Source organism: Cloeon dipterum, chromosome 2 (genome assembly GCF_949628265.1).
Source record: "Cloeon dipterum chromosome 2, ieCloDipt1.1, whole genome shotgun sequence".
Taxonomy (NCBI): domain Eukaryota; kingdom Metazoa; phylum Arthropoda; class Insecta; order Ephemeroptera; family Baetidae; genus Cloeon; species Cloeon dipterum.
The window spans coordinates 12,167,565-12,193,099 of record NC_088787.1 but is presented as its reverse complement, the minus strand read 5'-3'; the positions used below and the strand labels follow the sequence as shown (position 1 = coordinate 12,193,099).

Sequence of the window (25,535 nt, the reverse complement as noted above, 5' to 3'; positions counted from 1 at the left end):
AAATGAAATAAGCGACTATATCACTCAGATGGCAAAATAAATAAAATGTTGGTGAACGTTTAGTGACTGGTTATTTATTGATTACACCTCCAAATCGAGTGAACCGTCCATTGAAAGATGAACAAATTGATATTTTGCACTTCCCTTTTGATTTATTTATGATTTAAAATAGGTTGAAATCGTTTGGGAGACGGAGATTGGAATCAAATCCTCAACGAGGAGAGCAGGCGCGTAAAAATCCAATCGTGCAACTCGTTAAAATGCGATTTGTCTCTTCTCTATTCCTTTAACACGAAATTGATTACATCTTTGAGACATCGCTAAAAAACACTTTTTCTTCAACGACGTTTTTTAAAATCAATTCTGTTCATATTCAAATGCACCGTCAGGAAGGAATCGTAAATCAAAAGCAATCGGGTTTCCTTGAAAAAAAAATAAAAGATTTCCCTTTTTGACGTGACTGACGATCGCACTCTGTCATTCCGGCAATCTGCACACGAGGAAAGGTGCAGATTTTCGTCGGGCCAGGGGAGCGAGTGCATTCGCATCGGTGATTGACGCTTTTTGACAGTGTCCACCCTTGCGTGTGTGTGCTCATGCGTATATTCTACGGTAGAAATTATTCATGACTCGCTTGTGTAGCTCGTGTTATTAAAACGAGATATATCCTACAGCATCAATGTGAAAAATAAAAATTCATGCTCAGCTAACTCCGGAAGCGGCACAGCTAAGCGAGGACGCTATTAACAGAGCTGAAACAGACGGATGCTGTCCCACTTTTGAGCCAGTTGAACGTTCATCAAGTTTTATCTATTAGTTTTATATTAAAAATTCATCAGATTCTATTTTGCTGACCAGTATTTGGAATACATCATTTCTAGTTGGTCTGAAATTGTGGACACCCTGCTTGCATGGGCGAAATTTGCTGGAGGGGTTGTCCTAGTAGGCTAATGTCGTACCAAAATCGCCTATTTGACAGTTTTTTTTCAGAGAATAATCACTTTTGCCTTTGCCTAGTTTGAGGTAGATTTAAAAAAATTGGTCTCAAAAGTGCTCTAAATAAATTTGACAAGTTGCCCTTCGTAGGTCATAGATTAATGACACAAAAATCAGGTGGAATCATTACAAAATGTGACTATACTCTTGTACATAAAATAGCCCCATGCACGTGTAGCAACAACGTAATATATCACAAATGGGTGGCATGCTTTGTGGGAAAATCGAGATCGAAATTGAGGTCCTTTGATTCCAAAAAAGAAAACGCGGCCACAAGCTTTTCAGGAAAAAAGCTAGCCTGTAATTAATCACACAACATGCTCAGAGGAAGCTATAATTTTCATTAATTTTTGCTTCAAAAAAGCTTTCCCAAAGGCGTTTCTATTGATATAACGCGCAAAATTTCCTCATGCGTTCCTGAAATTCTGTCTGGGGGATTATTACTAAGGACGTAAATCTAGAAGCGAAGAGGATTCATGTTTGTTCATGTAACTTACGCCTTGTCAAGCCGTGAGATGGCTTTTGAATGTCCGCCGGGAGCTGCTTTGTTAGTGCAGTTAAATATAGAGCTCACTTGACAGCAAATTTGCGTTTAATTCGCTTTTTCCTTTCAAATATTGCACAGATGAATTGTCTGGCAACTCGTAATGAAAATCCCGACAGTCTGCTACAATATAAATACAGGGCCTAATTTGAGCTTCTTTCTTCTCGTTACGCCCGCCGCCGCCGCGCGGGACCGCTTTTTGTTTGCACAGGAATGTTTACAATGCACTTTTGAGGAAAGGAAGTCGAGTAAGCATTCATTGTTTGCCTTCCGACTAATCGCATGCGGAGTGCACAAGGAGCGCAGTGACGTCAGTTTCCCTCAAGGGCATGCCGCCCTCTCGAAGCACGCGTAAATTAAATTTCAAACTTGTTTGCACGAAAAGAATAACATTCCCCTGGCGCGAGTTTTTGATCGAGTACACATAAAATCAGAACTGTCATTCTAAAAATGGTTTGTTCGTGCACAAACCCTTTTTTCATCTGCATATCAATAATTTTGGCGATTGACATCAGTCTCATCAATTAATTTTTTAACACATGTGCATTATGTTCTGGATAACAGTGATATAAGGGATTAAAAAAAATTGTTGATGAAAAGGCACCATGATTTAAAGTGGATTGATAAAAAGGGTGAAAATTGAAAATTATTTGATTTCTTGCAAGCAATAAGCAGTCGATCGATAAACAATTTGTTATACAACTTGAAATAATAAAAAAGGGTACAGTAAAAATTGTAATTTTGTCCAAAATTTCCAGACCCCATTTTGTTGGCAGATTTCGATTCCTCTCGTCGAGATCTGTACGAAAACCTTTTAGGGAAACTCTTTGTTGTGAAATAAAATAGGATTAAAAATAAGGAGACAGTCCTCACCGTTTGAAAAGCATGCAAAATTTGCAGCCACTTTTCTAAAAAATTTACAGTCAATTTATTATTCGACTGAATCCTAAGGGATGAGTTAATGCATTGGCAACAAGCATTTTCCAGGATCTTTCAGTATCAATCCACTTTAAACCCAAAAGAGTTTGAAAAATGATGAGTATTTTTAAGGGTTTTAGTTTTTTTTTAATATCTCGGTCAGTAGTTGAGATATCACTGATTTCAGGGTGAAATGCCACCCCCGTACCATATTTCGTCTCATGCAAAACAAATTTATCCTCCCTGAAAATTTTGGAATGGTGCGTTGCGTCATTTGGTTGCTAAGGTCGGTGCGCGCGCGTGCTATATCAGGCATAAATGCGGTTGCTTTCTCACTGAAGCCTTAAAAGTCGTCACATCGTACACACACCAGGTAGAAATTCAACTTGCTCAAGTCGATTTTTAGCATGTTTGGGTTATAAGCACAAAACTGTTTGACTGCAATAACCTGCTCCCTCACCCCTTACACTCCTCTTTCCACCTCTCTATAATTGCACGATACACACATGAAATCGGGTCTGTCATTCTAAAAATTGAATTGTTTGTTTGGCCACAAATCTTTTTTCGTCCGCATGTCGATGGTTTTGGCGGATGTCGTCGGGCTCATCAGATTAATGCGCGTGTTTGAATTTAGCTGTCACGAGAGTACGGTTTGTGTTTGAAATGTGCAATTGTTCAATTGTCAAGGGAGAGGTAACAACGTTTTCGCCGCACCTCTCGCCTTTCATGAGGCGCAAGTTCACGTTGTCACCCACCAAACCAAACCAAACCAAGGATTACCATTCATTCTCGTCATCGCCGAGATCAATACGCAAACAGATTATTTTTCGCCTGCCTCGCGGTGACAAGTGCGGTGAGGATTATTTTTTGCTCTCGCTTTCAAATCGATGAGATTCTTTTCATTTGCTTGACAGAAAACGCTGCAGATTTCATTAAAAGCAGCGATGGCGGCGCTTTTTAATGAGCAAACAAAGATCGAAGGGTGTTTTCGGCAATCTCCGTTTTTGACGCTCGCGTTGGTGCCCGCGCTGTGCCTCAAATCACGAGAGCCGTTGCGGCTGATAATTATGCGAACGCGGACGCAGCGTAAAAGCCAGTGTTGTGTTATTCATTAAAAAGCCGGTGTTGCTAAAATTATTTTTCCCGGGCTGCATACCTGCGTGGAAAATGGCTTGCGCTTTTATTAACCCAGCTGCAGAGCAATGAAAATTTTCCGCTAGCCCAGGCAGAGGCGCATTTAATTGCAAAGTATGCAGCATTCGAATGCTGGGAATGCGCCTGTTAGGAATTTTAGTGATTGTCGACTTGTTTGCATAAAGCTCTTTGGACCTTCCAGCAAAATGCAAAGCCGGGTGCTCTTTGATTTCTGTGAGGAGGAATAGCAATGGTAAAATATTAAATATTATTATGTTTAGTTCATGCTTCAACTAATTACGACAAGCAGCAAACAGAAATGTTCTATAGAGTCAATTTCACTGACTAATGGAACCCTTACTATAACGAAAGTTATTACATCCGGACCGTAGCTTGTGCGCGCGAGTAATTCAAGGAATTATGAGAGTTTGAAACGACGTGTTTCTAAAATTTGTTTTTAATCTCTCCATTTCTTGACATAACTGAAAGACTTTAATCTTCGCATAATCGTGTTGAAACTTGTGAATACTAAAACAGACTAAAGGCGCAGGAAATAATTTTTGAAATGCTCCCCAACTCGGGAAAGGTTACCATATATTTCAATTTCACACAAAACCACAACGCATCTCCATGCTGGCACTTGACTTTGCGGTCACCTCTCATTACTATGATAATATAAATAATAAATTGCAGGAGAAACATATGTAAACGTTTTAGGCCGTTTTTTGATCAATTTTGCCAGGCTTTAGTCAATTTAGACTGGTTTAGGTAATTTTTTATTATTTTCTGTGCGTAATTTGCTTAAAAAATGCGTTATTGAAATTATTTCCAACGCTTTTTACTGTCCATATGGTTCAAATAATATATGCGCTTACAGATGTATTGAAAAAGCTAAGTCAATTACCATTTATGGGAAACCATTTGCATTTTAAATAAAAATTACTGAACGCTTACAATTAGTAAGACAAAAATGATTTTATTTCGAACCGACTAATCAAGCATAATCGTCACCACTATATATTATATTAAAACCTTTTGCCAACATTGTCATCGTTACGAGCCATCTGAATTGAAAAAAAACTGCACACCGTTCGACTCGTCTCAACCTTCCGATGGATTTTTGGGGTCGATATTTTTACTAATTAAAGAGATTTTTGATTAATGAATGAGACTATACAAATGTATACAGCAACGCGATTTTTATTGTTACTTCAATGCATGAGGGTTGATCACCCTCAAAACTATTTGGCTATATCTAGTGGAGGTTGAGACGTGTCGAATGGTTTGAAATTTTTGCAATTCTGACACTTAGAACCCGAGATTTGATGCTGACAACACTGGAAAAAATGTCGCTCGTCGTGCGTATGTAAATATTGAAAAAAGGCCGAATAGTTTTATATATAGTTCTGAGAGTTAATTTGGTCTAGCCCTCGGTCATGGTTCTAAGGGAAAAAACGAACTGCAGTTCCTGGGATTTGGTTGCCAGCAGGGATTATGTCGCTGGCTTCCACGGTAGGTTGCTGAGATCTGTCGCTGTCACGGTGAAATAATCCAGTTCTCACACACGAGGGTTTTGTTATTTATTTTTAAAGAGAAAATTATGCTGGAAGACAAGTTTTGTGCCATAAGCTGAACAAATTAATCGATTTTATACTGTCTCAAGTATGGTTTTATAGGCTTATTATTTATAATGGCATGATTCAAACCCTCATGAAGATTTGAAGTCTAGAAAAAAAACAGTCGATGGTCAAAAATATACAGCCCTATATAGGGATTAAAATTTTATTTTGGAAATGGAAGATTTCAAATTCAAGATATTTCCCGCTAAAAAAACACGCATGAATATTTCATTTGTCGTGTTCTCCTCGTAAAAATAGCACATCTATTCTGCTATTCGATGCGCATCTTGGCACGGGGCACGGTTCAATAGGGTTTTCGTTTTGTATTTGTGTGGAGGGTGCGTGCAAATCATACTGAGAAGCAACCACACGGCTGCGATGAGTGCTTTCTGACGTTTTGACATTTCCAATGAAAACGCAAAATTGACTTGCAAACTAACATAAGAGCGCGAACGCGGTGTATATACGCGTGTCAGTCAAGCGGTACATTTTGTCAAATAAAATCTGTTTCGTGAGGCAGAGACATTCTCGAAAACTGGTTTAAACTCATTCCGTAACACATATTAATAATGCGTGACAGACTGTTATTAACAGATTTGGAGGCAGGGGAGCAAATTGCAACACTGAATGTCGGGAATTTCCAGGAATGAAAGAAATTGTGCACCGCCATACGGCAACCAACTTGGTAAACGGCTTAATTATCGGCATTCAACACGAGTAGCGTATTCGTTTTGGCATACTTGGCACTTTTCTTTCGCAACACTTCGCAGACTTTTGGTGCTAAATTTTTTAACTTTCATTAGTGTCATTTCTTAAAATTGGCGGCCAAGTTTAAAATAGCGAGCAGTTTGTCTCACCTAAAAGAAATCAAATTTAATTTCTGCACACGCCGTTGGATTGGTCTCAACAAGAACGATTAATATAGGGTGTTTTCAATACCATTTGATAGTTGTCGATAAAAGATGACAGGTTGCTAAAGGCTTATTGTTAGTTATTCTCGCCTCCGTAGTTTAAAAGCCAAAATTTTAGGAAATTTAAAAACTTTCGTAACTTCTTGAAAATTGGTTGAATTTCAATAAAATTTAGCGAGACGATTCGAATGATGTTTAAATATTTTCATACTTTTGCATCAGTTCATTATTTTTCCCACAGAAGAGTGTTCTGGAAAAACGGCTTTATTTTTTTCTAAGGTGGTTTTCGTAAAATAAAGCTTTTTATTTTAGCCATTTCATTTTTCTGGAAAATACTAATCAATTTTAAAAGCGGATTTTCCAGGAATTTTAGGGTGTACAATATTTTTTCCCATCCTTTTTCCGAAGTCAAAATTTAAATGTTCGCTTACCTTTTAAAATGCTTCAAAATTTGAAGAAAATAGAAACTGAGCTTTTGCAGAACAAATCAAGATATTTAAGATTTTTTTTAAAGTTTTCAGATTTTTATACTTCCATTTCTGAATCCCTCACTTTTTTAGAGCGTTTCTCTCACAAGAAGTTTTTAAAAGCATTCGCAGTTGGAGCGATTTCCATGTTCCATTGTGCCAGCGCGGATCGTACCTCGCGAGTCGCGAGGAACGACTTTTCTCACACACATACACACACGCATTATCAGGAGCGAAGCACTCTGCGCATGGATGACGTCGTGTGCTTGACGAGGGCGGGGGTGTTGTTTCGACGACGAGGACGTGCTCGCCCGCTCGCCCGCATGAATAGTTATGTCCGACGATTGCTTCGAAATCTAAAAACAGCAAGGCCGCTCCTGGGCCTGCTGAGTGATCTATTCCCCCTCTGAACGAGTGCCAAGCGTTTTCAGGGTCCATTAAGCACGGGCAGTTCTGTCTCTGTCCCTCGGCTCGAGAACAAAAGGGCCATTCCAACCCTGCCACTCCAGCCATCCGTTTCAATTTAGAACTACTTTTGATACAGCAGCTTCACTAAATCACACCGCACTTGTGTGTCTCCGAGAATCAGCCTATTTTTGCGATTCAGAGAAAGGGAACCATAATCACTCATCAAATTTCCCCTTTTGCTAATTCATTTATGCCTCACTTATTGGAAATTTGATTCATTTCGTCGTAGAGTTTCGTGAAAAGTTCTAGATTTATTATAAGAGAGATCCTCAATTTTTATTTTGAGCATCGCACGCAGCGGAAAAAGAGTGAAATTCTTGGCAGACAGCCTGTAAAAAGAAAAGTTCACCCTTGGATGTGGCTGCAGGATATTCGCTAAAAATACGCCAAATTTCTTATTTCTTATATGTTGTCGCTTTGCTCAGCGACGGAAACAGTTTCAGCATGAGCGCGATTTTCCCTTTTCCTTGACAACTTGATTCTACTGTTGAAGGTGCTGAAATATACGAGTTTTAAATCCTCCCCCTAAAGAAAATTTATTTTCAATTTACTTTATTTACTCGAGTGAATAAATTGCGCACCCGCCTGAGCGACAAAACGTGCGGATTTCAACCAACTCATAAGTTCATACAGGAAGAGGGAAAAGTTTTTCGTGCTCCCAAAAAATTAAATAAAGATTATTAATTTACTCTATTGTGTTTTTAGATAAATGTTTAAAAAAGATGATTCCCACAAATATTCAAGAAATAAATTAAAACAGCGTAAATTTGGCTATACTCAAGCCTGTTTAAATTTAGAGGCTATTAACTGTAACTTTTCAAATTTTTACGACTGTTTTTCTCAAAGCGATAATATCTTCCAAATTAAAGGCTATAGTGTCAAAATTTTAAAACAGGCCAAACGCTGATTTTCGAGTCCAACCTTTTAAGCAACCAAATTGAATCGTTTGAGGCTGTATAAAACCTTCAGGGACCGTGACAGTCAAAACACGAAAAATGTTCTAAATAACTCAGTTTGGTGTCATTTCATTAAGTTTTCGACCCTTTTGAAATACAAGTTAAGGTCATATCATCCCAGATATATATGTGCCACCATAAACAATTCAGTTATTACAACCAATGAAAAAATAATTTACTATCTCCTTTTATTTTCAGCGTACCTTTATTACGCTGAAAAAATAGATGCCTCCGACAGCCACAAAATGAAATTCAATGTCTATTCCAGAGAGATGAAAGGACCACCGTTAAAAATGCAAATTTCACTCGCTCCGCCACTTATTAGTGAAGTTTCTTTTACAGCAAGCGACAGCAGGATCGATGGGCAAAATGAAAGGGCGGCGGCATATTCACGACAAATTACTTTACTCACTGGTCATTTTGCTAGCCGGGCCACCGAGATGGGGAGAAGCCTTTCAGTCACCTCTTCCGAAAACAAGACGCCCCATCGCTGTATTGCGCGCCTATACATTGCGCGTCCATCAAAACGAGGCCATATTTTTATACCTATTCTTGTTATTACGCAAGGCCTGAAGGAGAACCGGCGGATGCAATTACCTCTCTGCTTGTGTTGGTGAGGAAAACAACGACTTCTCCACAGTAATTTGATTGGGCGTTCGAGGGAAACGAAAATTATTTGTTCATTTTGTGCAATTAAATAGGGAAAATTGCAAATGAAATCAATCTACGTCAGCAGCAGCTCTTGACGGATAATTAAGATGTAAAGTTAAGACTTTCCTCGTTGTCATAATTATCTTTCGTGATGGTAAGACACTTTTGAGCTTCTCCTGGGAAATTCTGATCCTGTTCAAAGGCTAAATTTAATCTTTTGGTAGAGTAAATTCTGTTATTCAGGTTCAGACTGGCAAACAAGGTTAAATTTGCACTCAACGTCAAGCTTCTGTTCCTTCTGCGGAAAGTAGAATTCATTTTTGTCTGGCAAAAAATATGCAATATATAACCACAAGAATTAAATGATCTAAAAAAAACAAAGTTGTTGGAAATTTTGCCATCACTCACAAAAGCCATTCCAGCCATTTGCATTGATCTCAAACAACAATGGCAAAAATGGTTCCAATCGCGATGTCATTACGTACCTGTGACTCATTACCCGCGAAGCGTGATTGATTGCGCGTATTCAAGTCCATTCGGTTAACGAGAAGCACACAGTTTTCCCCGATAACAAGCTTGTTTGGTCTCAATTTATTGCTGATTTGTGGTCTACCTTCGCAATAATGTGCAGTGTATTTCATCCGCAATGCATGCTCACTCGTCGTGCTTTGTGTTGTGTGTGTTTGCGTAGCCTTGATATTTAGACTCACCATCACCACAGCACTGCAATCTCGGTTCATTTGTTCACTGCAATGATGATAGATAACCATCATCGCGTGCAAACATAGTGCATGCAGCTCGGCAAATAATACAAAATAAGAAATACCACAGCCATAGCAACAGTTGAGGAAGGAGGAATCACGCAAAAAAGCAACGAAGATCATTGACATATTTGAAAAATGCGACCACTCGAGGTTGTATTCATGTTCAATAAAATTAAATCCTCGTTCTCTGGTCGAGGAATAAAAACGACGAATCTCTCTTGACAACGAGGATGAAGCCTGGTTTTAATTGTATTGAACATAATGACATAATATGTATTTGAATATAAAGTCTGTCTCATAGAGGATAGAATAATTTATTAATCATCCTAATTAGTGTGCACATTTCGATTATTTTATATCCTTTTAAGTAGAGGAAATATTAATTTTTCAATTGACAACTGCTGCTAAAAAGGTGTGCTATTTTTTCAAGTTTTTAGATTAACGTTTTAATTGCATAATAAATCCAGGAACATCTTAAAAATTGTAATTGTATTTTTCGCATTACATTTAAACAATTTTTCCCCGTTTGGAAAACTTGAGTAGCATCTCTATGATATGTTCCGCAATTATTAGTTAGCCAAAATACACATGTGTGTGCTGGTAAAATGGTTAAATTAAAAAAAAAGAGGGAAATACAAATCAATACATAGTCTCCTATGCTTGTCTCCACGTGCCTTGATTACAGTGCCGACAAAAGGTAGTAATTTTATTTTCTCTGCTCGAGAAACTTTTATTTTGCAAAAACACAGCGCAAGCTAAAATGAGCGACAAATTAGGGGTTGCGTTCTCGGTAAAGCAAAAAGCGTCGCGCCAGAGAAAAATGCCTGGCAAACCAAATTAGTAGATCGCACTGCTGCTGCTGCTGTTGCGAGCCGGAGAGTCAATTTCCTTTGCCTCTCGGATCCTCCCATCCACCGTCCCAACTTTTTGCCTGCCCAATGTGCCACAGATAGAGGTGTGCGCTGTTCATTTCGAAATTCGTGTGTGCCATGGTAATTAAAACAGAGCCAAAATTCGGTGCGAAATGATTGAATTTCTCATTTGTCCATTTTATTAAAAATTTATTCGTGCTTTTGATTGCAGCATCTCTTCAAATAGAAGAGATACCTTCATGCCATGCGATTGATCGCATCAATGTTTTCATTACCAAAGTGTATAAGATTGATTTCAAATTTTAGAGATATTTTGGTTAAGTGTCGTGACAGTCATAAATCAAATGATGTTAGTTCTTAGTTGTTAGCTCTTATAGTTCATAAATTATTCCGCAGATATGTTAATTATCAAACAAACTTGCTTTGCTATGCTCAAGGAAATTGAGGTCCTGAAAGGCAAACAAAACAAATCGACCAAAAACAAACATTTTGATTGGCATCGAGTAGAAAATGGCATGTTTTGACTGCATGTTTCGTGAGTGGAATTCAAGTGTGCACAAGAGCTAATGATTTTAAATTTGAATTCAACCCGGAAATCAGGCTGGATAATAATAATAATAATAAATGTTCATCCAGAATAAATACAGAATAATAATCTTTATTGACTTTTGGCGAGGTCATATACATCAGATATGTTACATTCTAATAATATGCCCCCCAATTGCAATGCACACACAATAATACAAACAAAAATCAAAGCTATGTTACAAATGCAAAGAATTCACAAGAATCGTAAAATTTCTTTAAGTGAAGAAATTCATTCAAAGCAACGACAAACTTATCGTATCGCAGCTCAAGCTGCAGCGAAACTGGCAAAGCATTGTACAAAACTGCAGCACTTGAAAACGCATTTTGCTGCGAAATCATCAATTTCTGAGGCGCGATATACAATTCAGGCGCGCGGCGCGTTCCATGCCCACGCACGTCCCTGGTCTTTCTAAAATAGGCGGGGTATTTTTTAACGAATTTACATGCCTCGAACAGATAAATTGAAAACACTGGAAGCAGGTTGTACCGCTCAAAATGTGGTCCCGCAGAACACCCTCCAGTACCTCTCGCCCGCCAGGGCTCGAATCAGCCGCTTCTGGGCCACGAACACGGTCCGCAGCGCCCCATCGCTTGCTGCCCAGATCACAATACCATATGACATTATCGAATTAGCATGAGTTAACAAAGTTTTTTCATCAACATTTCCTTTGGGACCATTTAACATTGTCACCGTTGTGTGCAGGCAGCCACTAACGTACTGCGCGTGGTCATCCCACTTGCAGTCTTGCCGCACGTGGAGCCCCGAAAATTTGGCATGATCTGCACACTGAATTAATTGGCCGGCGAGGTCTATTTGAGGGGACTCGTTCTAATTCTGCCCTCGGAACTGCACAAGCACCGACTTTGAGGCGTTTAGCGTTAAAAAATGTAATTACTCATTTCTGCCAAAATTATATGTAAGGGTGGTTTATTTTAAAATTTATTTTATTTGTTTGAATCTCCCATATTTAGTATAGAATTCGATTTCAACAGAATTATCATCTGCATAGAAGGATCAAAATTCACCAACAACGAAGCTTCGAGATGGTTGAAGGGTTGGCACGCTTAGACTAATTCGGATATTCCATTTAAAAAATTAAAAAAAAACACATGACATTTTTCTAGTTTTTTGGGTTCTTAGCACCTCCAAATCTCGGATTCTAACAGTCAGATTTGCAAAAGTTACCCACCATTAGACTCGTCTCGACCTCCACTAACCAGCGAAAGTGTTTAAGGGGGCCACCCCCATCCCCTTTCAACCCCATTGCTACAATTTTAGCATGCTTCCTCCCTCTAGGCTTAAAAATAATTCAAATTATCTAAAACTCCTTTTAAATTATCACCCCATTTTTGCTACTTCAAAAACTAAAACAGAAAAAAATACCATACTTAAATTAAAAGTAAATTAATACAAAAATCCAGGGTTATAAAATGTTTTACTTTCATCAAAGTGCTTGAAGTATAGCAACTTAAGGGCGAAGGGTAACCCTAAAACCTTCAACTGGTCAGGGCAGGTCGAGACGAGTCCAATGGTGGTCAGTTTTTGCAATTCTGGTGGTGAACCCGAGATTTGGAGTTGCAAAAATAACGAAATTTGAAACTTTCATTATTGAACTGGTAAAGGGGGTGTTGTTTTTTATAGCCTTTCTAATTTTTGCAATGTTTAATGATAAAAAATAATCTCTCTGATGATGCCACTAAAAATTAAATATAATATAAAAATGAATTACTGTTGACGCGTTTTGCACAATGAATTAACTTTTTGAGCTTTTTGAATAAAATAGATGGAATCGTCATTTTTGTCATAATTATATTATGTTTTTGCTTTAGAGACTCTAGAAACTCTCACTGAAAATGACAAATTTCGAACGCTTTGTGGCAAACGGAGTCGCCGCGGCGTCCTTTGATCTGCCGCAACCGTTGGCAGTCGGCCGATACATGTAAGGGCCAACAAAAGAGGCCATAGCTGCCGCGCGCACGGGAATCAATGGGCAAGGAAACGGCTCGATAATTCATCTGACGACGACTCTGCGAGACGAATTACGGTCAAATTCACGTCGTTCTCGTGCCTGCCCCTAACTAGCGCCGGCCGAACTGCCCTTGGCAGATTTTTATCTGTGAGTGCCATCGCCATCAGAATGGCGAGCACGTGAGCCGCGCAAGCTTTATTTTGCCGGAACCGGCAATTTTTCTCATGGGATTTGCGAAAAAAGCAGGAGGAATTGGGGGCTTTTTACGAACTCAACATTTTTTGTTCCCCAGATGAGCCAAACCGGAAATCGGACGAAATGGAATGGAAATTTTCTAGGGGCTTTTGATGTTTTTGAAATGGGGCCATTTTTAATTTGCTTTTTTTTACTTAAATACAGGAACATTAATGGCATTCACCTGGAGACCGAATTAAAAACAAAAATTAGTATGGATACAGTAAATAATATTTTCTATGACTTCTCTGAACGTCTGAACAGCGGGCCATCGAACGAATAACAAAACATGAGTTTTAAGCATTATGACGCTTTTTTAAAATCGATTTGTTTCTTTTCTTCAAAATCAATAATTTAACCAGGATTATACGTATAAATGTTAAATTTTACGATTTTCCCGCGCTTTGCAAAATACGCAACACCTTTTTTTTATAGATTTCTGTGGAACCACGCTCCTATTTTTAAATCTCCGCGAATGAATCCCTCTCTTCGAGTGGTCGCTGCTCACAGAGTATCTGGTGGCCATGTATTTCGATATAAAAAAATAGCAAAATTGTCAAAAAATAGTCATTTTTCCAACGGTTAACTTGAAATTGGTTGATTATTGTTTTAAGCGGAGAAGAATCAAGCGGCTTGATTTTGATTGATTTTTTTTAAATGATAACCTCACAATCTTTTTTTATGCTGAAAAACAGATCAAAATTATATTGAGCCGGATTAGAGTATTTTTGCACGTCTCAAATTATAATGACGTGAATTCCCTAACGATGCCACGTACAAAATGAAAGCTGAATTTAAAACCCAACCATAATATATTAATATTTTATTATTAATATTTGCTATATAAAACCAGGCATGTTTCACGTCTTGTACGAATTCCATCAGGACAACATCACTTTGATGTTGGAGCTTTGTACTAAAATCTGTAGACAAATGCAAAAAGTATAGAAACAGCAAAAAGCGATCAGATCAGATGGTGCATGAGTGGAAAAAACTGGGTCATTTATTTTCACGATATTCACATGGAAAGAGCAGGCAACCGCGCAGGCTCTCTTCATACAGACCCCCGTGGAAATTGGATTTATCTGGTCGACGCCTAACCACCCTCGAAATAATTCTGCTGCTGGCGGCGAAAAGATGAGGCTCCATTGCGGACTAATTTGCAGGCTTTAAGCCGTATCCCCTTATCGCGGCAGCCACTCTGTGATTGCTTCTGCCTTCTACCAGCAGCAAGGCTTTTATTTCAAAAACCGGCACATGACAGCTGCACGACCCACCACCTGTGAACTGTGAACGCGGATAACAAGCCTGGCCGTGGAGCTGAAAAAACAGAGACGCGCGTTCCTGGTGAAATTTCAAGATTATTCTGATGCCAAGGCAGCACCTTCTTAACATACATTGCAATTATTTCTCATTATGCCAACGTTGCAGCGATGCAGACAGCCTGTCGAGTGCTTAAATTAGGGCCAGCTGGAGATGGAATTATAGGCTATAGAATTTAGATGAAAAATTACAAAAAAGAATAGGCTAATTTAGTGGTTTGGCCAGCCGCCAAATGGATGCAAATGCCAGAAAAACCCCATTCAAATATGGAGAAAACAAGAAAATCCATCCCCCTTTGAATCAGATATGCCTTGTTTTAACAGAGGCGCACACAAAGGAATCTGGCTTAACCAAAACAATCGGCGAAAATCACTTTGTTGCACTCTTCAAATCCTTATGAATTTAAGGGCTTTTACATTAGGTGACAAAAATTTGGAAAGGGTTAATTGATTCACCCCTCAAGAGATTCTCCAGAGGTATTTTTGAAGGGCTCTATTAAATTTTAAACGAAATTAGCGTTCTTGGTGTTGATCAAAATGTTGCCCCCCGTTAAAAACTCAAATTCTGATCTTGAGTTCTCCACCAAGGAAAAAGCAAATCAAACAGTTCATATTCTGAGGGTCTCCAGAAGCTACTTGAAGCAAATAATTTAAATTAAATTTTTTTTTTTAAATCAACACGGTTGATTTTTGCTGGTTTGATATATATTATACGGAACCTATTCGTCTCGCATATATTAGCAGAATTTTTAAAGATTAAAATTTATCCGTTGGTTTAAAACATTTTCAGGCACATAAACTGCTGCATCCGCCCCAATCATACATATAATGCATAAAAAATATATTGACGCGGGGAGCGTTGGATGGGAAAAAATAGCCCGTGGCTGGCGTGCAGATTCGCATCTAAAACAAGCTCAATCACTGAGTTATGTTATTTCTGGAAATGCTCATTATCTCGTTGCTCGAAGCAAAACCAATATCGCTCTGGAAACACAGGCATTCCCGGCCTGAAAATCCATATAACCGTCCCTTAGCCCTGGGAGCGAGGAGACATTCCGCGGCTTTTGATTCCGGCGGGCGTTATTCCAGCGCTCACAGAGCAAACACAGGCCCAGCACAGCCCAACTTCACACAAACCCTAATGAAATAATAACAAAAGCCCCCCTGTATGTGTGTTGCAGACGGTTTCTGTCGCTGTGTCCGTGCTCACTCTGACCTTCATATCCGTGGACCGCTGGTACGCCATTTGCTTCCCCCTCAAGTTCAAGAGCACCACCGGAAGGGCCAAGACTGCCATCCTGCTGATATGGCTCGTGGCCCTGGCAATTGGTAAGTAATGCTCGTTTCGTCGCACAAGATGTAAACTATGGGACGATTTGCACTTTCGTTTTATTGCACGTTTGCTTCGCGCGCTCGGCCGTAAATTGCGACCCTTGAAACTTGGCAAGCTGTTGGAGAGCAATGAGTGTCTACTTTGCCACTTATGTGTGGGTTGTCGGTGTCTGAACCGTGATAAAATCACACGTACGCTGATTTTCATTTGATTCCTACTCGGATAATTTCAAATTACTTATATCTATAGGGCTGTGAAAATAAGATGGGTTTTTTCGGGAAATAGTCTTCTACTTTTAAACTGTTGTTTCGTGCAAATTAGACACGGCTTCCGACGGTTTTTTATACATAATTTTTGTCGAATTAACAGGTTTTTCGGGTAAAATTTTGCTTTTTCCGAATTTCTTGCCACTAAATAAATGTCATTTTCTTGACGAGCAGGGATGTTCCAAAAATTATCTATTATCTATATGCATTTTGAGTCAATTTAGACGGTTTCAGACTGTCCTAAGTGTGTTTAAAACGGCTTAAAATTGCATAATTCGTGCTCATTGGATGGTCCCGCAACGATTGGAAGCTCGATCGTCTAAATTCCACAGCCCTATTTCATATCTGTTAGTGTCAAGCGTTTAAGAAATAGTTGATGATAAAATGCAGTGACGACGCGAAGGAATGGCTTAGTCTGGGACACGGCACATTGAAGCGGTCAAATGTGAAACCATTGGCACTGTTAAAATTCATTTTTTGGCCGTTTGTGATAAAATATTCATGATCTTCCATACGAATGCCTTTTTTTCGGAACAAATCGCAAAATCCCGCTAAAAACTCCTTTATTCCTACATGCTGCACTGTGTCCAGAAAAACGCTAGGTTTTGCGAACCTTCTTAGAATTTATGTATATCAATCCGATGTCAACAAACATAGGACAATTCACCATTTTACGTAGAAGCCCTTGCATAATATATAAGTTGCATTAGCCAACGGATGGCGCCACTGTATACTTAAGATTTTAAAAGGCTTTCTAAAAGACTCGGCGTTTGATGTGCTAAAACAAAAAATCGGTTCAGCCAGTCACCGAAGAAACATAAAAATAATAACATAATCTATATTGACGTTTCTACGGTGATCGATTGGCTGGACGGATTTTTGTTTTCAGACAATAAAAAAATCTGAAATCGCCGTGGAATAGAGTGCCTTTAAATCGTAATTAATCTGTTGGCTGCTTCGGTCCGAGCACTCGAATGGTGAATTCCTCACTTTTTCCAATAAACTGGCAGTCAAAGCGAATCCAGCATTTTCGACGGGTCAATTTTTTTAGCAGGGAATGCAATCAATCGACGAAAGCGGATTCGTGGCGAGACGAAACTGTCTGGGCCTTCAAGTGGACGCGATGATCGTCGTGTGATTTAATCTACTTTGTCTGCAACGCACGTTCTATTATTACCTTTTCTATATACGCCTCTCTGGGACAAATTACCAAGAGGGTGAGAATAAAGCCTGGATCTAATTGCAAACGTCCGACGCAAGTGCCGACAACTACGGTGTGGCCACACTGACACACACCGCACGTAGTTTCCAACGTAAATATGCTCCACGTCACGTGCAGATATTTTTGTGGTGTGTAATTTCCCCCCATGTGGCAACAAATTGATCGAAACAAAATCGTTTTATTTTAATTAGAATTTTTGGCACTATTTTTTTTAAATAAATACGGACTAGGCTATGGTTCTTGAGCAGTTGGGAGATCTAATACTGGCTACCCAATGTCAGAGATGGCAAAAAGTGGTTAGTGTAGTGACTCGAAATGCTCAAATTGCTCAACGGACTGCTTTGACTCGCTACTTGCTGGTTTGCACCTTTCCAGCATGCGTGATTTGGCTTCACGGGACGAATGTCTAGCGTTTCAATGCAGTCCTTGGTTCGGAGGCAAGTGGCCCTTGAGTGGGCTGGGTCCCTGAAATGTGCGGCCTGGTGCGCCCATGTTATCCGTTCGCGGTGTTATTGGGACCCGGGTTTCAGCATTCGTGCCAGTGCAGTGCGCGCCCTTCCCGGTCCGAGAGGACAGGGATAAAAAGCAAAAAAAAATTGTGTCTGCTACCAAAGAGATTTGATCGACCACAGCAGGGGTGACAAAAAAACTTAGATGAGACGCTAGCTTCGAGTTCATTAAGTGTATCAGTCTCTAAAGGAGAAAATCTAAAAAGCAGTCATTCGGCAAGAAAACTGCGTCTTCATCAATTTAGGTTAAAAGGTTTCACGGCGGTGCTGACAGATAATCTGGGCAGATTTCAATTTGGAGGCGGCGCGAAGCTGCTCTCACTCTATTTTTTGTCACGCTCTGAAAAATAGAGCCATAAAAGAGTGAAGCGTGAAGCAAAAAGAGGTGTCGTGTATACGACGTTCTCAAATGTAACGTCTCAAATGCCAACCCAATTCAGTCTCTAATTTTTAAAAATGAATATTCCTGCTGATTGAGCTTGAAACCTGCATTATTTCAAGTTCGCACTAACATTTAAAGCACTTCTCAGTTCGTTCATTGAATTTCAATTCATGAAAGTAACTTTTATGCACAGTTGACGAGTTCTTTCACAGAATTATTCTGTCTGCAACCGTCTTTTCGCGCATCAAGGAGGTTACTCTTTTTTCCCTCACAATAGTCTATTAAAGGCATTTTACCATTCTACGTTTTCCCTCTTTATCAGCGCCGGCAAGCAATTTTCTCCCTCTCTCTTTCTCCCTGCTTCGTTTTGTGCCGATTAAATCACTTGAAAACTAAAGTCGAAGCACTTTCTCTCGCTGCAAAAAAGCAGCAGTGAAACAAATTGATCGTAAAGGGCACCGAGTCGGCAATGGCGCTCGGAATTGCGAATTGCTGGCTGCACAGTAAACAATATTATTTACTACCAGACGAGCAAATTATTCATGAAGTCCAGTCGGTTCCCTCGGCTCGCAGCTGGCGCGTCACGTACATGTACATGCGTTGGCCACTGGCTTGGCCGATAAATAACGAGATGATGGCCAACATAAACTATGTACTTGGCCCAGCATTGCATTCGCGTCCCTTGGCAATTTCAGCCATCCTATTATCCAGCCACAGAGAGTGGAAAGTGCGTAGAGAGAGAGAGAGGAATCATAAATCGTTGTGTTGCAGTGGATCAAGTGTATGTAATATCTGTTTTAGGTCCGGTGAATTTTCCTCCTAACGTTCCCGATTTATAGATTTCCTATGTCATTCATTTGATTTCAAGGAAAGTAAATTGACTGTTGAACCACCAGGTCTAACAATAAGTATTTTTTCCAATTAGAAGAGTTAAAATAATGAGGGGCTAATAAGAGGGTGTAAAATAGTTTCCTGATTAACGTGATCACTCGATCAAGTTGATAATCAATAAATCTAAGCAATAAAAAAGAAATTATTCTAATTCAAACCAAAGTTGTCTGCATCTAAGCAATTATTATTCATTCTAGGAGTAAGAAAAGGGATGATTTTCCAAATTGAATCCAAGCCACACACTCCATTAGTCGCACTATATAGGTTCCATGAAACTGCCGAAAAATGCATTTTTCCATTTCTGATGGGGTGGAAAAGGGGTTGAAGGGATTGGCGCACTTTGACTGCTTCTACCACCTTGGGGAAGTCATGACGACAATTCGAACGGCGTGAAGTTTTAGTAAATCTGACGCTTAGAAGGCGAGATTTGGTGAAGAGCGTCTTTTTATTTCAGATGGTTGTCGAAATCTCAAAACAGTGCGTGAACTAAATCTCGTGTTCTAAGAGTCACAAATAAATATATATATATATATATATATATATATATATATATATATATATATATATATATATATATATATATATTAAAAAGCGATTTCTTTACCTAACCTGTAAAGTCAACAGAAAATTTGATCAAATCGACGAGACGAGCTCAGTGGTGCACAAGATTTTGTTCTACGCTTAACCTGAACAAATTTAAAGGGAAATTACTCAAAATTCCTTTTAATCGTTTTGATCGTTTGACACTCGTAAAACATACAAAAATGGGAAATTTCAAATTTTGGGGTGGCTCAATGGATAGTATAATTGTTGATAAAGAAATTTCAGCAACCAAAGTTGCTATACTTCAGAGATAAATAGCGAATTCTAGCTAACGTTCTCAGGAATTCAAACTCTACGTCTCTCAAAACTCGTATCGTATAATGATATAGACGTATTTACGACAAAGTTTCCTGTTGCTTCAACAGTGAAGTAGCTGATTTTTCGCTTGAACTAATATGTTCATTCTGCATTGCAAAACAGAGTCGGATTCATTTATGCGCATAACGTTCTTGGCGTTGTCTCCCAGTTCCTTGCCACGCCTGCCGTTCGCGACAAAGGAAAAAGGCTCTCGAGGCCGGGCTCTGAGCCGCTGCAGCTTTTTGCCAACTGCTGCTGGAGAGTGCGAATGTTTGTGCTCGTTACGCGACTCGACTTTCGCTCGCTCCCGCGCGTTAGAGTACCTGAACAATTAGCGTAATTGAGGATAGAACTCCAAGGACGCTGGCGTAAAGATGCTCTGCGATGATTAATCTTCATTTGCGCGCCACCGATTCATTTTTTTTTTTTTTTTGCCGCTCCTCTCTCAAGAGCAGTCCGTGCAATTTGTCTATTCGTGAAAAGCGTGGTGGTGCGAATGAGGCGAGTTTCCTGATTCGAATCATTTATCAAAGACGTGTTTATCGAGCGCTCGGGAAGAATTAATCAAATCACATCGTATTTGTGCGGCTACCAAACGCAAATTTTCCCACTAGTCAGAGAGAAATATTGATTTTTATAGTTTCACGGGTCGAATTAGCTTGAGGTCAAGCAAGCTCAACAAAATTTACACCAGAAAACAGTCTCTACTAGACGATTTTGCGTCTTAAATTATTAATATATATGTGGCAAACTTTGAATCCTCAGTCGCTTATCTTCCCGTGGTTCAATTTCAACAATATAGGGTGTGCACCATATTTGATGTCAAAGGTCTACTGTTGATTTCGGAAATGAGCTCAGGATTTAAGAATTTAGAAAATGTGATTAAAAGTTATCACATAACATTTGTGAACTCTATCCAGAAAAATCACTTGGAAACTCGAAAAAAAAAACATGAATTTATCGATATTTTTGGGTTCTGCAAATTGTGTCTTGGGTTCTAACCATCAGAATTGCAAAAATTGCCCACCGTTGGACTCGTCTTGACCTGCCCTGACCAGCTGAAGGGTTTATTGAGGGTGTTTGATCTCATGACAATTTTGTCCTCCGACCCGTAACATTTCCACGGACAATTTTACAGCTTATTTGATAGAAATTACATAAAAACGATCAATTGTCAGGGGGCTTTCTCATTTTCACTGAATATAATTAATTTTTTATCCCTCGATCGATAAAATACAGGAACACTCTATTATCCTCATAAATATCAGTAAAATGTCTAGACGAGTTTATTCTTGTCAAACTCAGCTGATTTATGCGTTCATTCCTTATTTCCAGACATTCCCGAGTTGCTGGCCCTGCAGACGCACTCTCCGGAGCTGCGTGTGTCCTCGCACCTGCTCACCCAGTGCGCGCCCAACTGGACCACCGAGACCGAAATCATTTTCCTCTGCGTCAAAGTGGTGTTGCTGTACTCTCTGCCGCTGTTGCTCATGTCGGTCGCTTACTGGCAGATTGTCCGCGTTCTCTGGCGCTCAGACGCCATTCCCGGACAGTCCGAGGTCTCCTCCTCGTCGACCACCCTCGCCTCCGGAGGATCCAGCATGAGTGAGTACAAACCGGTTATTTGATCTATATTTCATTTTGTAAACTTGGATGAAAAATATAAATTCTGACATAATGAGAGGGTGCAAATAATAAAATATTCGATTAGTTTTTGCTTTAATTATTTGGGGTTTGAGCACACAAAAATCTGTTAAATATTCGACTTTGAGGGGAATAATTGCTATCGATTTGCAACCGTTCAAAATTAAAAGTGTCATCCAGTGAAAAAACGATGAATTTGGAAAAGTGACGGAACATTTTGAAAATTTTGGAGTTTTTGACATATTGAAAAACACGTTTACCGGATTCTCTGTGCAAAGAGATCTCTGGGTCAAGGTGCGACTTTTGAAATGGTGATTGGGGAGTGGTTGCCTGTAAAATTCAAAAGGTGTGGCAAAAGCGTGGGAAAATTAAAAAATTTGTTGTTTTAACTTGTTTTCACTATCAAGACTGTCAATTAAATTACTGTTTAAATTTTCGATTTACTAAGCTAATCAGATCCTTCATCATGAGGTTTCAAAGACGCAATTTACACGATATAAATTGAATTGCTATTTTTCGTTAATGCTTCGTAAATATTTTTTTTAAACTATTGATGTTAAATTTAAGAACAAACTATGAATGGCTCTACTTCTCTGCGTGAAAAAATATTCCTAGAATTGATGATATAGTGAAAATTTTATCAGGAATTTATTAAATAGCATTCGTCGTAGAATTTTCTATATTACAAACCATCCCAAACACTATTAAATTTAAAGATTAAACCTTCTTTGTCTCATAACTGATGATGTGTCTGCAAGGATAGAATCGAGATGCTTTTTTTAACAAACACAAACAATTTCTGACGAAAATATCAATTTGATTCTAATGACTTTGTTATTTATGCCCAAGAAAAAGCTGAATTGGAAGTACACCCACTTGAATCACTTGAATGTAAAAGGATGAAACAACTACTAAACAGTATCATGTGTTTGTTATACTAGTATCAAACGGCCTGCAAATTCCAGGAATTTGCGGAAAGTAATCCTCTTTGCAACCAAGGCTTGTCTAGCACACAAGTACCTTTTCCTCATCGCACAGAGTGGAAACGGCGGCAATTGTTGGAACAATCACGCTTCCCACGTCATTTCAGCGGATTAAAAGAGGAGGTTGGAATTTCATCTCCGTTCGAGGCGCAGAAGAACGTTGATCAAGCCGACGAGTCTTCTTGTTTTCCAACCGACCTGCTGCTGTTGTTGATCTTGGCACAAGAAAAGATTAATTAGTCATACTCTCTCTTTCGCTCTTTAAAGATGAGATGAGACACAAGCGCGCTTCTCTTTTATTTTGAGCTGATAAGCAACACGCGAGGAATTAGCTCGTTTCACGCTAACTCTTAATTAGGCGTTGCGCTTCCTTCTATCGTGCACGAAAAGGACGAAAAGGAAATTTCACTCCCACGATGCTTCTCACAAGGTAAACGAGAGTGGGCTTAATGCGTGTAGAGACAAAGAGAGGGTTTGATATTAAATAACGTTTTATTCATGAATTTTTTATGCTCGACAGTTTTAATTTTATATTTTGAGATTTTTTCAATCTAAATTTATTTTACAGGTATTTTGAAGAAAAAATTGCAATAAAATATCTTTAACAAATTAGCTAAATTCATGCCTCCTTCTCGAAACATCCTTTATTGCCCTTGAGGGGCGTTAGTTAAAAAAAGGGAATTAGCAAAAATCCTCTCTCACAGAATTAATCTTCCTTTCTGCTCTCTTTTCCACCTTAAAAATTCAATATTTTTTCTTCTTTCGGTAATACATATCAGCTTTTACGGACGACTTGCTGACTTTGATCAAAATCAATCTTGTCCCTTAAAGCAAAAACTCAATATTGGAATCCTTTCAATCCATTCGCGCAGGCATTGGAATTTTGAAAGGTATGCGGAAACATCTTTGACGTGGTTTTCCAGAAATCCCAATTTAAATTGGCTGAATCTTTGAGGGCAGCTCCAAATGCCGAGCAGGAATTTCGGCTGGTTCAAGGTGAGTAATTTCTCTGGTGGCAGGGCGGACGGTTATTAATGGCGGCTGCTCAGGGTGCATAACTCACTCGCTCCGGTATGCGGCTGCAGTGTGCACGCGCCTCCGCCCCACGTGAATTACACCCCTGCGCAGCTGCGACGCGAATTATGCACCGTCTCACATTACAACGTGTTTTTACAGCGCCTGCGAAGCGAAATGAGTGTGTTTTAACGCGCCATCCTTTTCCTCTTTGCGTCATTCGCTGAATAATCAAGTGCACGACGAGCGCAATCGCATAATGCGCCCATCAATCTTGAGAGAGCTTTTATCCATCCGCGGCGCGTAGTTGCGGAAAAATGGCCAGTCACATTTTGAGTCGGTGCCAAAGACTTTTGCTGGTGTTTTTCTCTCGTGGCATTTTCCCTGCAATCCATCCAAGAGCATTTTTTCAAAGAGCAGCAAGCCATCCGATGATCGTTAAAAGCCACCGCACTCTCTGCTATTTCCGCAAAGGAAATGAAGAGTTAAAACGAAGCCGATTTCTCTTTGCTATTAATAGAGTGTTTTTTTGACTTGATATCTTTGAAACGTCAACACGGAATTATTTATGTGCGGCGTTTGTTTCACAAAGGGATTATTAATAACATCTCGTGTGTTATTGTGACAGCAAACGCAGAATACTGTTGAGCGAGTTTTCGCAATTAGGGTCGGTCTTTCCACCGTTTGAAAATTTTCTCTTGATTTTTTATAGATCGATCCCAATTTGGCTTTGGTAACCAATATGAGGTCCACGCAATTTTAACTATTACTATAGTTATTTTGAAAGGGCTAAGGAAATTTGATACAAAGTGATAGAGGCTGCGCTCTGCGTTCGAAATTAACCATTTGCGATCAGGACGAGAAAGTTTATAATATTTATGCAAGGAGAACAATCACAGAATCAATTGTATATAGCTGTTTCAGCTAATCTCAAGCCTTGTCAGCAAACCCATAGTTGAAGTACCCGCACCAATGACCCCATTTTTAAATTTCAGCTTTACCAAGAAAGTTGAATTTTAAACAAATTTTAACGAACAATTAAAAAAATGAGTGTCTCGTCTATCGCACAGCAATATCAAGCTGGCTGTTTAATTTTAAATGTCAAACGTAATGGAAGCATTTGAAATGATTATGTTAAATTAAGGGAAACAAAATTACCGCTCTCTGCGTTTATAAAAATTTAATTTAGTTGCAGCCTTGTAAATTCTAAGCTCTATCTTTCCGAGAAAATGTCAGCCAACTTTCAGAATTATTTTTTAAGAATACGTGCCACAACCCTCGAGAAATTCATTCAAACTTTTATTAGAAAATTAATTATTGAAAAGGATTTTTGACAAGACCATCATCTCTAGATTTAAAAATGGATTAGATAAGAAAACGAACAGTTTATTTAGGGATTATAATGCAATATATATTTATGTTTATCTCGAAGTATTCCTATACGGAAGGATCCATATTAATTGAACCACTGTTTGGCAAGTGGTCTTCAGATCTTGATAAATTTAGTGACCATGACCTTTGACCTACGAAGTTGGTCATCGTAGGAAAGTTGTTTGGCATCAAACGTAGAATATTTTGGATACCAAATTTTTGTGTTTACCACAAACAGAGTCAATGTTACAAATCGCCGAAAACATCACCTTTTTCAAAAATCTCAAATTTTGAACCCCCGTAAAATGGGCAATTTTTGGAATTTTCACCTAATATTTTAGGGTTCAACTTAAGTCCTCTAGGGCAACATCTCCACCGAATTTCATCAAGATCTGAAGACCACTTGCCAAACAGTGGTTCAATTAATATGGATCCTTCCATACAAATAAAAGATATTTAATATTTATGTTTAAGAAGACGAAAAACTATGTACAGAGTTATGTTCATCCTGATATTATTTTTAATTAACTATACGTTAAAATGCAACTTTATATTAGTCTCAGTAGAAAACTGTTTGCTGTCCGGGAAGCATCTAAATAGCGCTTT

General features: G+C 39.0%; 1 protein-coding gene across 1 annotated transcript in view; it reads left to right on the top strand.

Annotated features, from left to right (window-relative positions):
- The window catches only part of LOC135936915 (orexin/Hypocretin receptor type 1-like), a 114,123-nt gene that overhangs the window by 57,724 nt on the left and 30,864 nt on the right, over positions 1-25,535 (top strand). The window contains exons 3-4 of the mRNA XM_065479924.1: positions 15,596-15,743; positions 21,253-21,522. Coding sequence (XP_065335996.1) covers positions 15,596-15,743; positions 21,253-21,522 — 418 coding nt within the window. The remainder of the gene's footprint in view (positions 1-15,595; positions 15,744-21,252; positions 21,523-25,535) is intronic.